The following is a 17365-nucleotide window of genomic DNA, read 5'->3' on the forward strand; positions in this document are numbered from 1 at the left end:
ACACAGTTCTGTTAACATGTGAGATTAAAAACTACACCCTCATACACAGTTTTTTTAGACATTTCGAAAATTCAACAATTTAACAATAATAATAATAATATATATATATATATATATATATATATATATATATATATATATATATATATATATATATATATATATATATACATATAAAAATAGTAAAGATTGACAGCAGTTTGTTTACAAAGTTCACAATTTAAGCCTGACAAGCTACTAAGTTTAATGTGCTCCCAGCTATATGTAAGTCAACGACATCCAGAAATGAGTATGTGCTAAGAAAAACATGTGCAGACCACACAGCACAGAACACATAAAGGACTCCTTTAGCGAAGCCAGTGACTCTCACCTAACTGCTGGACCTTTGAAAGGAGAGGGAAATTTCCATTTGCTGCTATTTTCCTTATGTGTTTGCATGGCAGTACCACTGGAATAACAACTGAATTATGGAAACTGCAATGGTATACATAGTACTTTGCAACTTGCGCAGAGATGGTGGTAAAAATGTCATGACATATTGTGAGGTTGTAACTGATGCTGCCAAACGTAACAGAAAATCTTCAAGCAAACACCAAAATCAAGGCTATTATGAAACTCAAGTTGTTACTTGAAGCCTGAGAAGCTTTTTGATCTTTTCTCTATGATCTATACAAAGCAAACAAACCAGTTACATTTCTTGCAATGCTGAAAACAGCAAAAAGGTCCATTAATCATTATTAGAAAAATGATCTTAATGAAAACATTCATAGTGGAGGCAGCAGATCAGTCTCTGTTTTTGACCTTCTTCATAAGAAGCACCAGATTCATACATTCTTAGAAGATGTTCTAAATTACATTCTCAGAATTTACATGTTTTTCAAATGCTCATATAGCTAAAATTTTGATTTTGAGGTTAAATTCAGATGTATTGGTAAAATTGCACCGTATGCAAATTAATAAATTCATTACTAATGAATAAATGCAGAGTGGTTTATAAACACATAGTGAAAGAAAAAGGTGAATTAAGAGGAAACACTCACTCCCCCAAGCAGTCTAGGCCTACTGCAGCGTAACTAAAGGGGGATTCAGGGTAACCTGATCCAACTGTAACTATATGCTTCAGCAAAAAGAAAAGTCTTAAGCCTAACCTTAAAAGTAGAGCAAATTTTTGTCTCTGGAACCCAAACTGGGAGAAATATGTTCTCTTTCCAGTACCCTTTCTGTACACATTTTGGATGAACTGAAGGCTTTTAGAACAGCCCGATAATAATGGTCCATAGCAGTCTAGCTTAGAAGTAATAAATGCATGAACCAATTTTTCAGCATCACTCTGATTCAGGATGTTTCTAATTTTGGAGATATTGCACAAATGCAAGAAAGCAGTCCTAATATTTGTTTAATATGCACATTGAACTGTATTCTGGTCAAAAATAACTCCAGGATTCCTCACATTGTTACTGGGGGCCAAGGTCGTGTCATCCAAGGTAACTGGTTTGACACAGTTTTTGGGGCTGATTACAGTAATCTCACTTTTTATCTGAATTTAGACGCAGTTTCAGTCAAATTTGAAAGTGTCAGTTTTGGAGCAAGGGTTACTTTCTTGGTCGCCACCCTTTTGTCCATGGTGAAAAATCACTTGCTGCGGACAGTGACATTGGTGTTCCAGCATTTCGTGGCAGGGTTAAGCATTGGTGGTTCCTGAAAATCATTTGAGGCTGACAGTCTACCAGACCTTGGCAAAGTGGAGACACATTCAAAACACTCGTATTTATGTGCAGTTGTTTGAACTAGAAATGGCTCCAAGACACCTTCCCAACTTGTGTAAATCTACAATTCTGCTTGTTAGATCTTCACCTTAAGGTATTATGACATCTATGCCCATAATGAGTGTATGTAAACTTCTGAGTTTTACATGATAAAGGTTTAAGCACCAAAAAGTTTAGTGCAAATAACAGGACAGTGACTTGAAGGTAAAAATGAAGGTATGCATGACAATATCAGCCAGTGTTAAATGTACTGTTTTAGTATTGAATTTCCAATCATCCCATTTCTTTCAAGTTTAAATTGCTAATTTGTTCTTCTTGGTTCATGGCACAATATTGTACTAAAACGATGCAATGATCATTACTTTTTGGCAGCATAAGAAACAGAAATTAACCTACAGTTGAGTAATATAAAGTGTGCCATTTATCCCGAACATATAGGATTTAAAGGTTTAAAGAATGGAGTCCCAGAGAAAATGCTTTGTAACATTTTTATTTAAATAAGCTCATCTGACTAAAACGCCAGAATCAACACCAAGTTAGAAAACATTCAAATAAAAAAAATAATCCACGACAGAAATAGCTAATCATGATACATCTTTACATTCAAATATTTAACAACAGTAACGATACAGATTATTATTCCTCACACACTTTCATTCTTTAACATACACAGGCATACACACACACACACAGGCACACACACACATACTTATTTAAAGCCACAGGTTTATCCCTCTAAAGTCAATGACATGTAGCATACGAGATGTTATGCTACATGTCATTGATTTGGACATAAATGTTGGCAACAGACTACAAAGTCATTCCTAAGTTTCTACTGGCATGAAGCTAAACTTCGTTCACCCTTCAGTGGTTTGCTGTTGTCATGTTGAATCAATACTTTACGTAAGAAGATCACAGCATTGGCACACACATGTTAAACGTTCACTTACAGAAACGACATTATCTGTGTTTTTGCATGTCTGCTTGCTACATTTTATTTGTGGTTTATCCCTCCAAAGGATGCTGCATTATTTTTTTTATTGCGTTTTTCCCCATATCTGGTGAGCACAATGGAAACATCGTGAATGCTTTTATTTATCATTAAGCAATTTTGTTCAAGCAAAGCTGCAATGCATTACCAGCCAGCAACAGCATAACTCTGGCAGCAAGAGAGGCAGACACGATGCTAACTGTAATGGATCACCGACCTACACACTGGAGCAAATTAGTATTGGTGGTTGTATGTAAGGCAGGAAAAACACATTAAATACAACATCAGCACGGTGGAAAATGCACGTGTTAACGTGAATGGGCCATGCAAAAACACTGAAACACATTTTACTCGAGAAAATGTGTACGTTTATAATGTGCTGACACACACAAACACGTATTTAGTGTGCAAATAGGGTTTGCACACAGTGACAGAAAACCCATCCTGACAAATCCCAACTGTTAGTATGAAAAAAATGGTACGTTTCTAATAGTTTGCGTGTTCACAGTGGCCCACTCAGAAGTAGTCTCTTCTCCTTGAATCATCACTGATGAAAGATGGGTTCCACTGGGCTGGGTAGATGCATGAATGGCGAGAGCCTGGGAGACCCGGGAAGGGGTACAGGCCATTTCTGTCCAGGTCTGAGTTACGCAAGGCAGGCTGAGGGAAATAACAGAAGAAACAAAAAAAGGACTTTATCATCAACCACACACACAGAGAAACGAAGCCTTAACTTAAACAAGAGACAGAGATATGTGAGAAGCGAGAAATGACATGTTCCCTTACAGAGTAGTAGATATCAGTCATCTGTAGCAGGTTTTTTGTGCTGCCGTTCTCTTGCATCTCTATTGTCTCTCTCCCCCACTCCATGGATATCCGGTTATTTTTAGGGAAGTCTGCGTACGGGGACATCTGCAAGTCTCCACTTTTAAAGATGATCTTATTGATGTCATTTTTGTCTTTCCTGAAAGATTCCACATTGAAAAAACTTAAACTTGATGGGTTTTTGTTTATAAATATAGCCTGTATATAAAAGATGGATGTAGCCACCATGATGGAAGTCTCTACTTGAGTATTTTTCCTTTTTTTTTTTAAACTCAGATGTCATGAGGATCTAGTATTCCCTGAATTTTGTGCTTTTCTGACTCTAAATGGGGCCATTTAGATGTCTTCACCACAAATTCATCAAGAATATACCTGCTGAGGTTATAAATTGAGCAGAAAGACCTTTTGACTTCTACAGACTTTTTGCAATAGGAGGCCTCACCTCCTATTAATCATTAAAAGAGTGTTATTTTATGGCACTTCCACATTAAGCCCATCTTTTACATACAGATTGGGTTTATAATATAAAATAATATTATCGGGCAATATTCATTACATTTACTTTCTTGAATTAACAATAAAGCAAACTTACTTGCAGCAAGTGACAATGAGAGCAATGACAAGGATGAGGAGCAGGGCGCCCCCTGCAGGTGACACTACCACTGCAATCAGCTTGTAAACTGCAATTGCAAATAGAAACACCGTAAATATTATTCTTATTACAGTTAAAAAATAACACAAAATTACACTTAAGAAATTTAGCACATTTAAAGATATAAGAAATTCTATTTAAGATGAATATGATCGGTGGGCTTCACTTACAATTTCCACAGTTGAATCCTCCAAAACCAAACATGCATCTGAAATAAAGAAATGGAACCTTCAGTTGCCTTGAATATTTTCAGAAAACAGTACTGACAAGAAACAAAAGGAAGCAAACTTACGGGACACAGGTGCCATTTTCTAGTTTTAAGCCATCTCCACATTCTGAAACAAGACATTTTGTTCAGTGACTTGAAAGAACACAGTTTGGTAAGTAGGTTTCAAAGGCCTGGCCAGTGCTGTTTTATTCATTTTTGGCTTCCTCAGTCAAATTCTCATATAACGTGTAGCAGTCAAATTTTAGGGGAAACTGGAGATATTTTGAGACATTAATTTCCTTGATTTAACCTTTTCATTTGACTTCTCTCAGGTTGGTGACTCAAACAAAAATGCACATGTGGCAACATGTAAATAAAGAAGAGCTTACCTAAGCAGTACAAATCGTCAGGATTGTGTTTGTAGTATCCCTCACGGCACTGGCAGCACGCGATACCACTGGTGTCCGTGCAGCTGGAGCGCTCTTCATCACACTGGGTTTTCTGAGCCGCACAAAGACTCTCCGCTGGAACACAGTGCGGGCAGAATTAATCTCAGCTATAAAAATCTGATCATAAAACACAATTTTTGTTAATAGTTCCCCTTTGTTTCATTGAAAAATGAATAATTTTGACATGCAGAGCTTGTACAGTATATTTTAGCATTTAGAGGCACAGCACCAGTGTCCTGTGACATGATTATACAATTACCGGTAGTGTCATGTTGTGAAATGAAGCTGTTATATGATGCTTTGAAGTTTCTGGCTTATACACATGCAAAGCTTTTTACATATCACGCCACAGTTCATTAAATGTTTTTATGGCTAAATTCTGCCCTCTGGTGGTTGAAATGAGACTGCCCTAAATAAAGTTTACAATAAGACGTGTTCACACGTCTTATTGTAAACATCATTATTGTGTTTCTGTTGCATCAATAGAACTTCGTTTTGAGGCAGCTGAAGTTGCAGATGTTGCAGACTTTGTAAAGTTACTTTGATGTTAACAAAGTTTTACACGACAGGGCACTTAGATCATCCAACCATAGGCTCCTAGCACAACCTAGGACTCGAATGAAGTCGAGAGGCGACCGGGCCTTTGCATCCGTGGCACCCAGACTCTGGAATAACCTCCCCGTTCATATTCGCACTGCCGAGTCTATCCAGTCTTTTAAATTACGTCTTAAAACTTGTTTTTTTACTTTGGCTTTTGATTCTGTCTAGTTGGCTGTTTTAGCTTGTTGCGTTGTTACCTATTGTTTGTTGTCCTCTTCTATTGTTTGTTTTAACTGTCTCATGTTTTTATTGACTGTGAAGCACTATGGTCAACACTGTTGTTTTTAATATGTGCTATATAAATAAATTTTGATTTGATTTGATTTGAAGAGCAGTTGGAAAAACGATTTAATTAATTAAAACAAACACAGTTAATGATTTCCACTGAGATTTCTGGCTATCACACTCACCGTGGTAAGTGAGCTTGTATTTCAGGACCACCTGGCAGTGGGCTAATGCGGAGCTGCAGGTTTTGAGAGACATCTGGATTCTGTTGTTGACCTCAGTGGTTGTCACATTAGCGGAGGTGGAAAACGTGTTAGCAACCATGACACTAACACCATCCTTCTCTCTATGGGGAGGAGATCTGAGGTCAATATGGAGAATTTGTTGGTGTTGTAAATAACAAGAAAACAAGGTTCTAATAGATAAGAGAGATCCCTTTTAACTAGCTAAGTTTTAGCATCATCAAAAGAAGAAGAAGAAGAAATGTCAAAAATGCAGATCTTTGAAGTAGAATGACGAAAAACTGAGAAACAAGTAGACTTGCACTGGAAACATTACCTTATAGGATTGTAATTGAAAGATTCGTTTTTTCTGAGGTTACTAACAATAATTACAACCACTTTCTTTAATTGCATATTTTAAATATATATCAAAAAATACAGAAAATGTGCAGAAATTCAATGCAAAAACGTACTGCTTGGTCACTGTTGAGCGCCTGTAACCTGGGTAGTCAGAGAGTGAAACATTGAACTGCAGGAAAGACAAAAACAGGAGCATGTATAAGATATAATGCACGTAAGCTTAGTGAAGCACAGAATATGCAGTGACGCGAACTGCCTCTCACCAGCTTGATGATCTGTCTTTGGATATCAGAGTTATGTAGTGATCCGTTGGCACTGATAGTGCAGAGAAATGTCTTAGCTATTAAGGGGGGGAAACAGTGTGAATTAAAAAACATAAAAGGCCTCTGAGAAAATAACTTTGACTGGAGAAAAAAACAAACTCTAATGTCCTTTTTCTTTACCTCGGCTGCATGTGCGTCCATCTTCAAGGTCAAAGCCCAGCGGGCATTCACAGCTGAATGAGCCATTCGTGTTAACGCACGTGGAGCCTTTGGGGCAGGGTTCTTGCTTTTGCTTACACTCATCAATATCTAAACACACAGGTGTAACAATATTATATTTGGGAAGGATTTCACCAAACTTTTACACCCTTATCACACTCTCTAAAAAGGGGTTGATGCAACATTTCATGCATTTTGTTTTTTGAAAGACAAAACATGGAAAAACACACATAGTACCAATATTGTTTTTAAACTGTTGGGTCGAAGAGCAGAAGAGCTCACCCTTGTTGCAGGTCCGTCCCGTCCATCCTTGCTGACAGCTACACCTGAACGCATCCGGTTCATCACCCATACAAATCCCTTCATTGTTACAAGGGTTGGACACACAGGGGTTTCCTAAAATTTACGAGTAGATAGAGGGTGTGTTAGCATTAATCAGGGAAAATAGCATCCTTAAAAAAGCTTCGGTTTGACCTTTTAGGGCATGCGGTTTCACTCTGACCTGTCATCCATCCTCCTATGTGCAGTTTTATCTCTGTTATGCAAAGTCTATTATATTTGATAGATGATTTTTTGAGACTTCTACAACTAATTTCCATATTTTTCTGCTTCTGTAAAAGATTCATTGTTCCAAGTAGTGAATTCATCCAATCAGAAAGAAAGATCAGTGCAGAATACCAGACCCATTCACTGGGAGCGGCACGTTAAAAGCATTTCACACAAGTGCATCACTTGAAAATTCATCAGCAAATTCTTGAGACAAGAGAGAACAAATCCGTTTAACAGCATCTCATTGTGAAGAAGAGTCCAAGTTATGTGTATTCATCATTGTTATGTCAGTGGTACTTTTTATTTTATTGCTTAGGACGGCTGCAATCCTCTAACTGCCACCACAGAAAGGTAAAGACTGCTTTTCAGTAAATTAATCTGTCAATAAATTAAGGTTGAACTCTTTTTTGCTTTATTGCAACATGCAAGAAATCAGCTAATGCCATCTACTCAGATTATTAGTCACGTTCATGACCAGGAAGCACAGTGTTTGGGGAATATTAGAACCTGTGATACGCTGAATCGTTATTGCACAATCCTCTATTAGTTATAGTAAGAAGAAAACATGCAAATATGAAGAGCAACTCATACAAGAACACGATAAACACACATTTCTGCTCTGAAAACTGAATAATAAGTCCCGTCATTTGAAGAGAAAGAAGCTGACTAACTCACTTGGAGGTGGAAGTGGTGGTGGTGGACTGGTGTGCTGAAAATCAGGGGGTGGTGTTGTGACCACCAGCTCTGTAGGACCTCTGTCTGTCTGATTCCTAGTGGTGTGCAGAGCTTCCGTACTCTTGGTTGGGGTACTGTGGGTGTAGGTTGTAGTGATGGACTTGCTGTGAGCTGTGGTGACTCTGCTAGTTCCCGTGCTTGTTTCGATCTGCAGGGTGGTGACATTAGTGGGGTCAGACATCCCAGTCACGGGGCCCTCCGTGTGCCTGGGTGGCGCACGTTGGGTCGGTTGCGCTGCCAGAGTGGAGGCTACCGTGGAGGACGAACTGTATAGGACAGTGGCACTGGTAGGGGACTGTAGAGGAGAGCTAGTCACGGTGCTAGTCAACCTTGCGGATGAAGTTGGAACTAGAGGAGGTGTGGTAATAGCCTCAGTGGAGGTTGTGGTGCTGGTGGTGGTGCTGAAAGCGGTTGATATGATAGGGTTTTCTTCTGTTATCTGCGATCTGACGAAGAGAAAAATTAAACCTCAAGTCAAATTAAATCAAGTTCTGCTTCTACCTTCTTTAAAGGTACAGACTTTAAAAACTTCAAATTATTATTAATATTCATCAATATTCTTTTTTTTAGCATACCTTTCTGTAACAGTGGCAGGTGAGGTGGTGAGGAAGACGTTAGTACCCAGTGGTGGCATATCTGTCAGAGACTGATTTGTTTCAGACGTACTACTACTGACAGTAGAGGGCACTGCAGTCAGACCCAAGTCGACATTTCCCTCTCTGGTCTGCGATGAAAGCCCCTCAGTGCCACTCTGAGTGCTAGAACTGTGGTCTCCAGTTGAAAACTCTGTAGACGCTCCAGAACTAGAGCCCAAGCCTTGCTCTGTTCCTGAAATATTGGTGGGACCTCCTGCAGGTGAGGTGAAAGGAGGCGTAGAGGAAAATGACATTTGAGATTGGTCAGTGCTGGGCTCTGTCACCCTGATAGATGACGTTGAGTCAGACGGCTCTTCTGATGTCGACGTGTGCTGTTGTTCGGTGGCATTGGGATGTCCAGTAATACTCTGGGTTCCACTGGAACTTGCTGGGCTCCCAGTTTCTGAAAACACTCCTTTGAACGAGTCGGTCACGTCCCTTCCAGTAATCCCTGTGGACGGGGCACTGTGGGTGTAGTTCTCAGTCTCTGTTGACTTAGGAGAAATACCCCAAGTGGAAGGAGGCTGACGGGAGTTGGAGTCTTCTGTAAAGGCAGATGAGGTGGTGTTGCTGGAGGAGGAGGTAACAGACAGCAAGGTCCTCTCCCCAGCTCGGCTGGTGGTGGTGTAGGTGCTGTCGGTGAGGACGTCTGTGTGGGAGGCTGTGGCATCCCCCATTTGGAGAGTAGTGTCTGGGTTGTCTTGGAGTAGGTGGCCCTCCTCTGTAAACACCTGGGGCCTATCCTCCTCTGACACAACATAAGAGATACCTGACGTCTTGTCTGTGTAAGTCATGTCCTTCCAGTCCCTGCTGCTGCTGCTGCTGTCCTTCCAGTCCCTGCTGTTGCTGTCGCTGCTGCTGCTGATGCTGCTGTCCTTCCAGTCCCTGCTGTTGCTGCTGCTGCTGCTGGTGGTGCTGCTGCTGGTGCTGCTGCTGGTGCTGCTGCTGCTGCTGCTGTCCTTCCAGTCCCTGCTGTTGCTGCTGCTGCTGCTGCTGCTGGTGCTGCTGCTGGTGCTGCTGCTGCTGCTGCTGTCCTTCCAGTCCCTGCTGTTGCTGCTGCTGCTGCTGCTGGTGCTGCTGCTGGTGCTGCTGCTGCTGCTGCTGCTGTCCTTCCAGTCCCTGCTGTTGCTGTCGCTGCTGCTGCTGCTGCTGCTGATGCTGCTGCTGATGCTGCTGTCCTTCCAGTCCCTGCTGTTGCTGCTGCTGCTGGCCTCAGTGGCAGTTACAAAGTTGGAGGTAAGTGGCTCAGTAGACAGTGGATTTGCAGTCTCTATAGACCCACTGCTTGTTTCTGTAATGGACTGTGTCTGGTCTGTGCCTAGGAATAGAGAAAAAGATCACATTAGTAAATATTCACCAATATAAAATCATACACTTTTGAATCAGTTATGAACATTTTTAAAGATTTTCTATCATTAAGGAGGTCCAGTTAAGGCATGTTAAAATGTTACTTTAACCTCCTAGGACCTGGTGTCCACATATGTGAACATCACATTTTGGGTTATTTAGACTAAAATACTCAATTTTGCTCTACAAGGGCCTGATATCCACTTACGAGGACATTATACTGTAACTGTTCTATCGAAATTTTAAACGAATATCCTCATATGTGGCTCTCATTTTTCTTAGAAACAAAAATCAGGTAAAAAAAAAAATCTGGTAATTCTTTGTTTTTACATTCATCAGGTCCCAATATGCCCAAATATCAAAGAGAAAGTAAAAATGCATGCCGTGGAAGAGTTCGGGTCTTAGGAGGTTAAATCAGGGGTGTTAAATATAAGGCCTGGGGGCCAGAATGACTTCAATTTGGCATAAACCTTGGACTTTTGACTGTATTTGTACAAGTTTTACAGCTTTTCCTACTGATAAAAACCTATCCCAACAACAAAGTAATTAATTACTACAGTTAAAATTAGGACAATAAAATTACAAAAAGTTATTTTTTCACCAATAACTATTGAAATTCCTGGGCTGTATGCAGCCCACCATGTAAAATGAGTTTGACATCCCTGTTTTAAATGATCTGGTAGTGATTTATTGGTAGTCACTGGACAAAATGAAGTCTGTTGTGCCACATACGCCAACTCTTGAGAAATGAATATGCACTGGCTTTCTCCTTTTCTACCATATACAGCTGGTAACTTCATGAAATTTGGCTTTGCACTGCTGCAGCCACCTAAAAATTTAAAGGCAATCTTTTTTTAAATATATACCAGCATCCTTCATCACTAGACTCAAAAGAGTGTTGCTGTACTCGCCTATATGTTGTACTTTACCTCCACCAGAGGGTGTTATCCCCGTCTCGCCTGTACAGTCTATAGTCAGAGACAAAATGCTGTCAGAATTTAACTTGCAGCATGGGCAATGCTTTTGGGTGGAGAACAACTGGCAGCCAACTTGTCTACTCTAACAATGGCTTGAAGTCCTAAATATGGTGGGGACTGTCTCTGTTGGGAATCAGCCATTTCCTTCCTAAAGCTGAGCGAGCACAAGGAACTGGCAGAAAGCTGTCACAGTGGATCTGGGTGTGTGCTCATATTCAGTCTTTTTTAGTCTGTGTGAAAACTGTTAAGTCATAAAAACTCCCAAAACACTACCACTAAAGGGGAAGAGAATGACTTTTAAAGTAGTGACTGTTGTTTTAAACACTTTTTTTCCCCCCAGGCATGTCCTTTTTACAGCTGACAGTAGAGCTAGAAAGGAACCAACAGCAGAGAGCAAGCGGGATGACATCCAGCAAAGTCTCCAGCTTGAATAATTCTCGCAAGGTTACAGTTTCCAAACATCCAAGATAATCTGAGCTTGTCCAGCACCTCTGGCCACATGTAAATAATTCATGTTCAACACATGTCAAACATTTCAGCATTCAGTTATCTATTTACACATCCAACACACGGGGGCTTAAAATTATTTTTAGCACCAACTGCTTGATAAGATGACGGCTGAACTGGGTTTCCATGTTTGTTACTGACTTTGCCTGCTGCTTGGCAGCGGTTAAACCTTTGTTTCCCTTGCAGAAAATACACTCAAAGGATTGCCTATTTTGGGAGCAGGTAGGTTTTTTCCCCCCATTTGAGAATGTTTTGATTCTGAAAAGCTTAGAGTTGCTCAACTTGAATCCCAAAGATGGATAGAAGAGTTAAAGCATCAGAAGTACTTAAGCAATGTGAGACAGATAGGGATAAAGAGTGAGAGAGGTCTTTTTTTGCCTATCTTTGTGCAGTGCTGTCTTACAGCTTATCTGGCTGCTGTCCTGGACTGGAACAACACCACTCTTGAGATGAGTGTCAGTGCCACCAGCAGACAACATCCAGAACCAATGAAAGGGAGGGTTCAACAGCTAAACAGCCAGTCCACTGGGAGTCTAAGGGGAGAACTGGGCCACCAGACTCTATTTTTCCCTCTCACTTCCTCTGCATGTGTCTCTCTTATTATTTCATTTTCTCTCTCTGGATACCGTCTGGGCAACAAAACTCAGACAGGAACGTGGTGTTGGCAGCAAATGACAGACACTCCCAGATCCTCAGCTACTATCTATCTCTTAACTGTTAACACAGTTGTAACTGCAGTCTTTTAACATCTGTTCCACTTCAGAAGCTCTATGGCTCGCATATTAATTCAAGCAAATGAAATGCCTTTTGCATATTAAAGACCCTCAGATGACACCACAGTAGTGCTTTGAATAGACTGGCTTATACTCATTATGCAGGCCAAAGAGGGCAGCCAAGATGATCTTGCTAGGGTCATTGAATAAACATTAAGTGAGGAAAGTGAATCATTTCAGCCTCATCTTTCCTTTGCAGCATCTACGAAAATCCTGAACTTTATTTATACTGCAAAATGGAAGTGTGTGCAACTTTAAGAATCAAGAATTTTATCAACATAATGATTAAAAATATCTCTTAAATTCAAAGAAGCACGTGCGCTATAGTGCAACATTTGAGGTATCCTATTACCATGGAGACAAATCTTTTAAGTGTTTATTACATAGTGTGTAATTTCTGATTCTTACTTTGTACACTATATATAGTAGTTTATATAGTAATTAAGCAAAAGTTGCATTTGTAGTTGTAAAGTTGAAAGTTTGTTGAAGTTTAAGGGCAAAACTATCAAAATAAAATGACGTAGTCATCGGTCCAGCCATTACTGGATGTTTTATGGTACATTATTATGCGTGATACTGGCTGTGATATTAAATATTATTTTCACATATGGCCCAGCATCAAAACCCTCCTTCTTCCTGCTGGCAGGAGTGTAGCTTAAACCAGCTGTGGTAGAGAAGAAATGTTCTTCCAGCACAGCAGCGTTATGCCTAAACCCTTCATTTAAGGGATAAGAGTATTATCGGCTCTGCAAAGTAGAAATATCAGAAGTTAAAGTCCTTTCTCTATCTTTTATTGCTTTGAGTCAGTATGGCAATAATTCAGGAATTTTATGAGGCATGCTTTTCTTCTTATAGTACGATGGATGATGTTTGGCTTTGTGCACAGGAAATCAGACCCAAATTCTAGTTCTTTCATCCAAACTTCTGAAGGTAGTCATGGAGTGCTTAGGATGTGGATTCCCTCCTCCTCTTGCACCAAATGCTCTAAATACTTCAACTGCAGGTTCCTCTGTATTAGTAACGTCTCTCCCAAGCAAAAAGTAGCACGCTTCAGCTCTCATGCTCTCATTCCTGTCCAGACGAACTGCATGTTTAGGATTGTTTAATACTGCAGCATAAATGAGTGTCATACAGCAGTTTAACCACTGGATGCTCGGGTCCAGGTGGGTATAAGCCGATGAACAAATGTTACGGCTTTCAACACCTCCTGCTAAACAGGAAGCCAGCATCAAGTTCGAATGCAGATAAGATGTGACGAGTGATAACCTCGTCAGTAGATTATCCAGTGTTTACTAAGCATTGAGCGAATGCATCTGTTCTGATAACCTCGTCAATTTTTAAAGCTGTCACAGTTCATGGCAAATACTCTGTTTACCTACAGTGGTGAGACTTGAACTTGTGTAATGGTCTGAAGGAGCTCCAGGAGTTGAATATGAGCCCCAAACTATTAGCTTTAGGGCCTCATTCCTGATAACACTAATCTCAAGATCTTTGGGTTTTGAACCAGTGGTTGTACACAACAGGGAACTTGAAATGAAAGTAAATGTGGTAAAATTGTTTTTGTTTTTTAAACCGTTATAACACCAGTCAATAGATATACATTACTTCAGCTCTATACTGTTTGCCGTTGGCAAAGCAGCTTATGAAAATTAATTCTAGCAGCCTTTCTAAACACAATTTCACAAAATACATATAAATATAAGTGTGTGAATGTGTGTTTGAATGGGTGGATGACTGAATGTAGTGTAAAGTGCTTTGGGGTCCATAGGGACTAAGTAAAGCGCTATACAAATACAGGCCATTTACTATTTACCAAATACCATTTCTTAAAGTGGGAAAAGCATCTAACTTGCATGTGTGTAAAAGTTTTGATGGTCATAAACACATCTACAAGAGCCATTTCAGGATGGGATTAGAAAATAGGCTTTGGGACAGTTATAGTGAGGCATATTTCTGGAATACTGCACACCTGGCTAAACCTGGCACACATGCACGATGAAACTAAGCACGTGTTATTATTTCATTTTCAAAAATAAAACAATACACAACACAGTCACAAATAACCGAAATGGAAACTTTGTGTTTAGACATTTTTCTTTTAAAATCATACTTGTCAATAATAGAAGACCACTAACTTACAAAATAATGTTGGAGGATCTCAAATGAACTTTTATGGATCCTTTTTTGTTACCTCACTTCAACAGGCCGAAATGAAAAGGAGATCTTTTCAATCATTGTGCAGCACTTGCCACTGCAGGCCTCACACTCGGAGCTCTTACCGAAGTTTCCAGCAGTAGCAGCGTGAGTTTCTGCAGCGTGCCTGAGCAGGAGGTTTCTCTGTGATGGTGTTAAAGTCTCGCTGGAGTATGAATTTGAAGTTGCGCTGTTTTCCATGCTTCTGACTTCATCCGTGGCCACCGAGTCATCCAGTGCTGGAGTTGCCGTATTCGTGCTGTTGTTACTGGGGGTCCCAGCCCGGAGGGGCCCCGGCAGACCCAGATGAAGGACCAGAAGAGACAAACCGAGGACGTGATTCAAAAACCACGTTTCCATGATTTTTTCAAGACCCCCCAAAACGGTCGCCGATAGTTTCCGTGAAGTCGAGTGAATGTCGGAGAGTCTCCCGGGGACACCATGGGAGGAGCGCTTCGGCGTTTAGTGAAGTTTTAATGGGAAATGAATAAATCCTGGTAAAGGTCCGGAGGAGATCCGCAGCTCAGACGGCGGGGAGCGGAAGATAACAGAGCCGAGGCAGCAGCCTGTTATCTCAGCCCGGGCTCCTCCTCCTCCCCGCACGCGCACACACACACACACACACACACACACACACACACACACACACACACACACTGAGAGTCCCGTTACTGAGCCCAGTAGCGCCTGTGTTGTCTGCAGGTGTCGGAAGCTTTGCCCATAAATACTTTCCTTTTCAAGCCACAGAAGACGTGAAGTTTTTAAGAGCTGTTAGTTACTCACATCACCGAATAATCCCTCTACTCTGAGTGTTACGGTAGCCTATCATTACCTGCTGATAATAACCTGTAATCACAGGCTATAGTTGTAAAAATCACTTCTGTTGTTATATAGAGTCTTAACCACAAAGACACCCATCTCTCTCTCTATTTTTTAAAATATTATTTTATTGTTTATTAGTTCGTATCTTGCGATTTATTTCCCCACGGAACTTTTCTTTTCATCATTCAAAACCCTCATATGTTGGCTTTCCAGTTTTCTGTTAGTGCAATCACGTCACAGCAGGTTTTAAAAAAGTGAAAAAATCACGTGGAATTCTCTCAGTAGGTCAGTCCATCTGCTGCAAGAATCCTTGGTCTTCATGTTTACTGCTTAGTTACTCTTTTGTGACTCAGACTGTATGTTTGTAGTCATTGTCAAGCTTTAGAATGAGCTTGTATATACATATCCACAGCACATTCCACTTTTCCAGACATTAAATATTTCTATTTTAGGTAGAGCCAGACTGAACTACCGGGCAGACGTTCATGTGCTCTGGTTGGGATCAGAGGAACATCTGGGGGAATTGGAGTTCGTTTTATGGGTAGAATAACAGATAACTCTTTAGGTGACAAACATTATTTATAGCACATTTTATTCCAAGGGAAACTGTAATTAATATGTACTATTCTGCAGTTCATTTGTTCATTTTTAGGCTATTAAGCAACAAAAAAAAAAAAAGAGAGAAACATGCATAAATTTGTCTTGACACATAACTGATTGTAAACATAATCAGCCTCTCAAACCAGTGCTGTGCAACACACATTGTTGGAACTTTTGCTTCAGTGACTTTGGTGGTTGGTGCAAACAAAGCAAGCAAACAAATGAAAGATTGTAATTTAATGCACTTTCACCAAACCACAATATTATTATTATTTTTTTTATCTTCTGCAGACATTATGCTCTAATCTCATTCCTGCATGACACAAAGCCCAAACATCCTGTAGGTCCAAAAGTGAGTAGAGTTTAGTCCTGTCTCCATCGTGTATTTAATTCCCACTGCTCACATTTCAAGCCATTGTGCATCAACTGAAAGTCACTAACTTTTCCAACCGCACAGGGTTTCTTCTTAGTCACTGCAAAGGCACAAAGCACACCAACCCTTCTACAGCTCAGCCCAGTGATAAGAAAATAAGTAATCAGTAGGTTTACAGGCTTGTGTGCCTGCTGGCGGGCCGTTGCTTTCACAGAAACAGGATAAGAGGAAGTGGTTTTCACAGCTTTGCTCAAACACTGACTCTTGAACTTTGTGATACTTCCAGATCATACTTGTAACTGAAAAAAAAACACACCCCAAAAACATTTAGCATGCATTTAATTCACACCATATAGTGTCTTCAAAGGTTTTTGTTTCTTTCTTTTTTTAACCAGGAGAGCTGTTAAAGTGCTTTACACACATGGGGAAAAAAACCCTCATTATTTGATACTTGCTATGAACACATTATACAGACTTGGAATTCAAGTATTTTTAGTCCCATTGTCACAGGTGTATAACACCAAGCACCTATCCATGCAGTCTACCTTTAAAAACATTTTTTTCAAAAAAACTGATTGTAAAGAGCTCTCTGAATTTGAGTATGGTAGCGTAATAGATATCACTATCACAACAAGTACTTTGTAAAATGTCTCAATATTATTATTGCAAAGCAAAAGCATTTAGGAGCTAAAACAATTCAGGCACATAGTGGTAGACCATGCAAGGTAAGAGCAGGGTTACTGCGTTCTGAGGTGTGAAGGGCATGAAAGTCGCTGACGCCTTACAGACTCAGTGACTGCAGAGCTCCAAACTTCTTAACATCAGCACAAAAACTGTCCACCGAGAGCTTCGTGGCATGGGTTACTAAGGCCGATCAAGATCCTGGCAGGAAGAGCATCCAGCGTAAAACTGTCAAATAAAAACACATGGAGCTAATCACTATGGCAATCCCTTATGAGAAGGGAGCAGCTGAAATTAGCTTTAGGTTTGATTGGAAATAGATCGGCATTTATAGAAGACTTTTGCAGTTTTACAGCCCACACAGCTCCTTGTTCTGTGTATGCAGCAAAATGAT

The 17365-nt window shown here is 40.3% G+C and overlaps 1 protein-coding gene across 2 annotated transcripts; it reads right to left on the reverse strand.

The window, feature by feature from the left end:
- Positions 1-2564: 2564 nt before the first annotated feature.
- heg1 (heart development protein with EGF-like domains 1) lies at positions 2565-15019 on the reverse strand. Of its 2 annotated transcripts, none has more exons than XM_085374024.1 (14): positions 14582-15019; positions 8639-10016; positions 8004-8509; positions 7062-7175; positions 6741-6869; positions 6561-6637; positions 6411-6466; positions 5902-6062; positions 4832-4966; positions 4527-4569; positions 4405-4442; positions 4175-4262; positions 3544-3721; positions 2565-3417 (listed from the first exon to the last, which is right to left on the reverse strand). In XM_085374024.1, exons 1-14 carry the CDS (start codon positions 14853-14855, stop codon positions 3274-3276), a joined length of 3321 nt encoding a protein of 1106 aa, XP_085230150.1. In that variant the 5' UTR covers positions 14856-15019; the 3' UTR covers positions 2565-3273. The 2 variants fall into 2 exon arrangements, with proteins under 2 accessions (XP_085230150.1, XP_085230149.1); XM_085374023.1 differs by having other exon boundaries at positions 5902-6077.
- Positions 15020-17365: the final 2346 nt, after the last annotated feature.

This window comes from Diplotaxodon limnothrissa, linkage group LG16 (genome assembly GCF_057381915.1).
Source record: "Diplotaxodon limnothrissa isolate DT_005_m linkage group LG16, D_limnothrissa_male_GT1.1, whole genome shotgun sequence".
NCBI classification, from domain to species: Eukaryota; Metazoa; Chordata; class Actinopteri; order Cichliformes; family Cichlidae; genus Diplotaxodon; species Diplotaxodon limnothrissa.

What these genes read in the sequence shown, in the direction of transcription:
- heg1 (XM_085374023.1), bottom strand. Translation starts at nt 14,855, where the DNA reads ATGGAAACGTGGTTTTTGAATCACGTCCTCGGTTTGTCTCTTCTGGTC. An exon ending in GGGACGGACCTGCAACAAGG is followed by an intron (nt 6,870 to 7,061) that starts GTGAGCTCTTCT and finishes CTGTGTGTTTAG; the next exon opens with ATATTGATGAGTGTAAGCAA. An exon ending in TGGACGCACATGCAGCCGAG is followed by an intron (nt 6,638 to 6,740) that starts GTAAAGAAAAAG and finishes CCCCCTTAATAG; the next exon opens with CTAAGACATTTCTCTGCACT.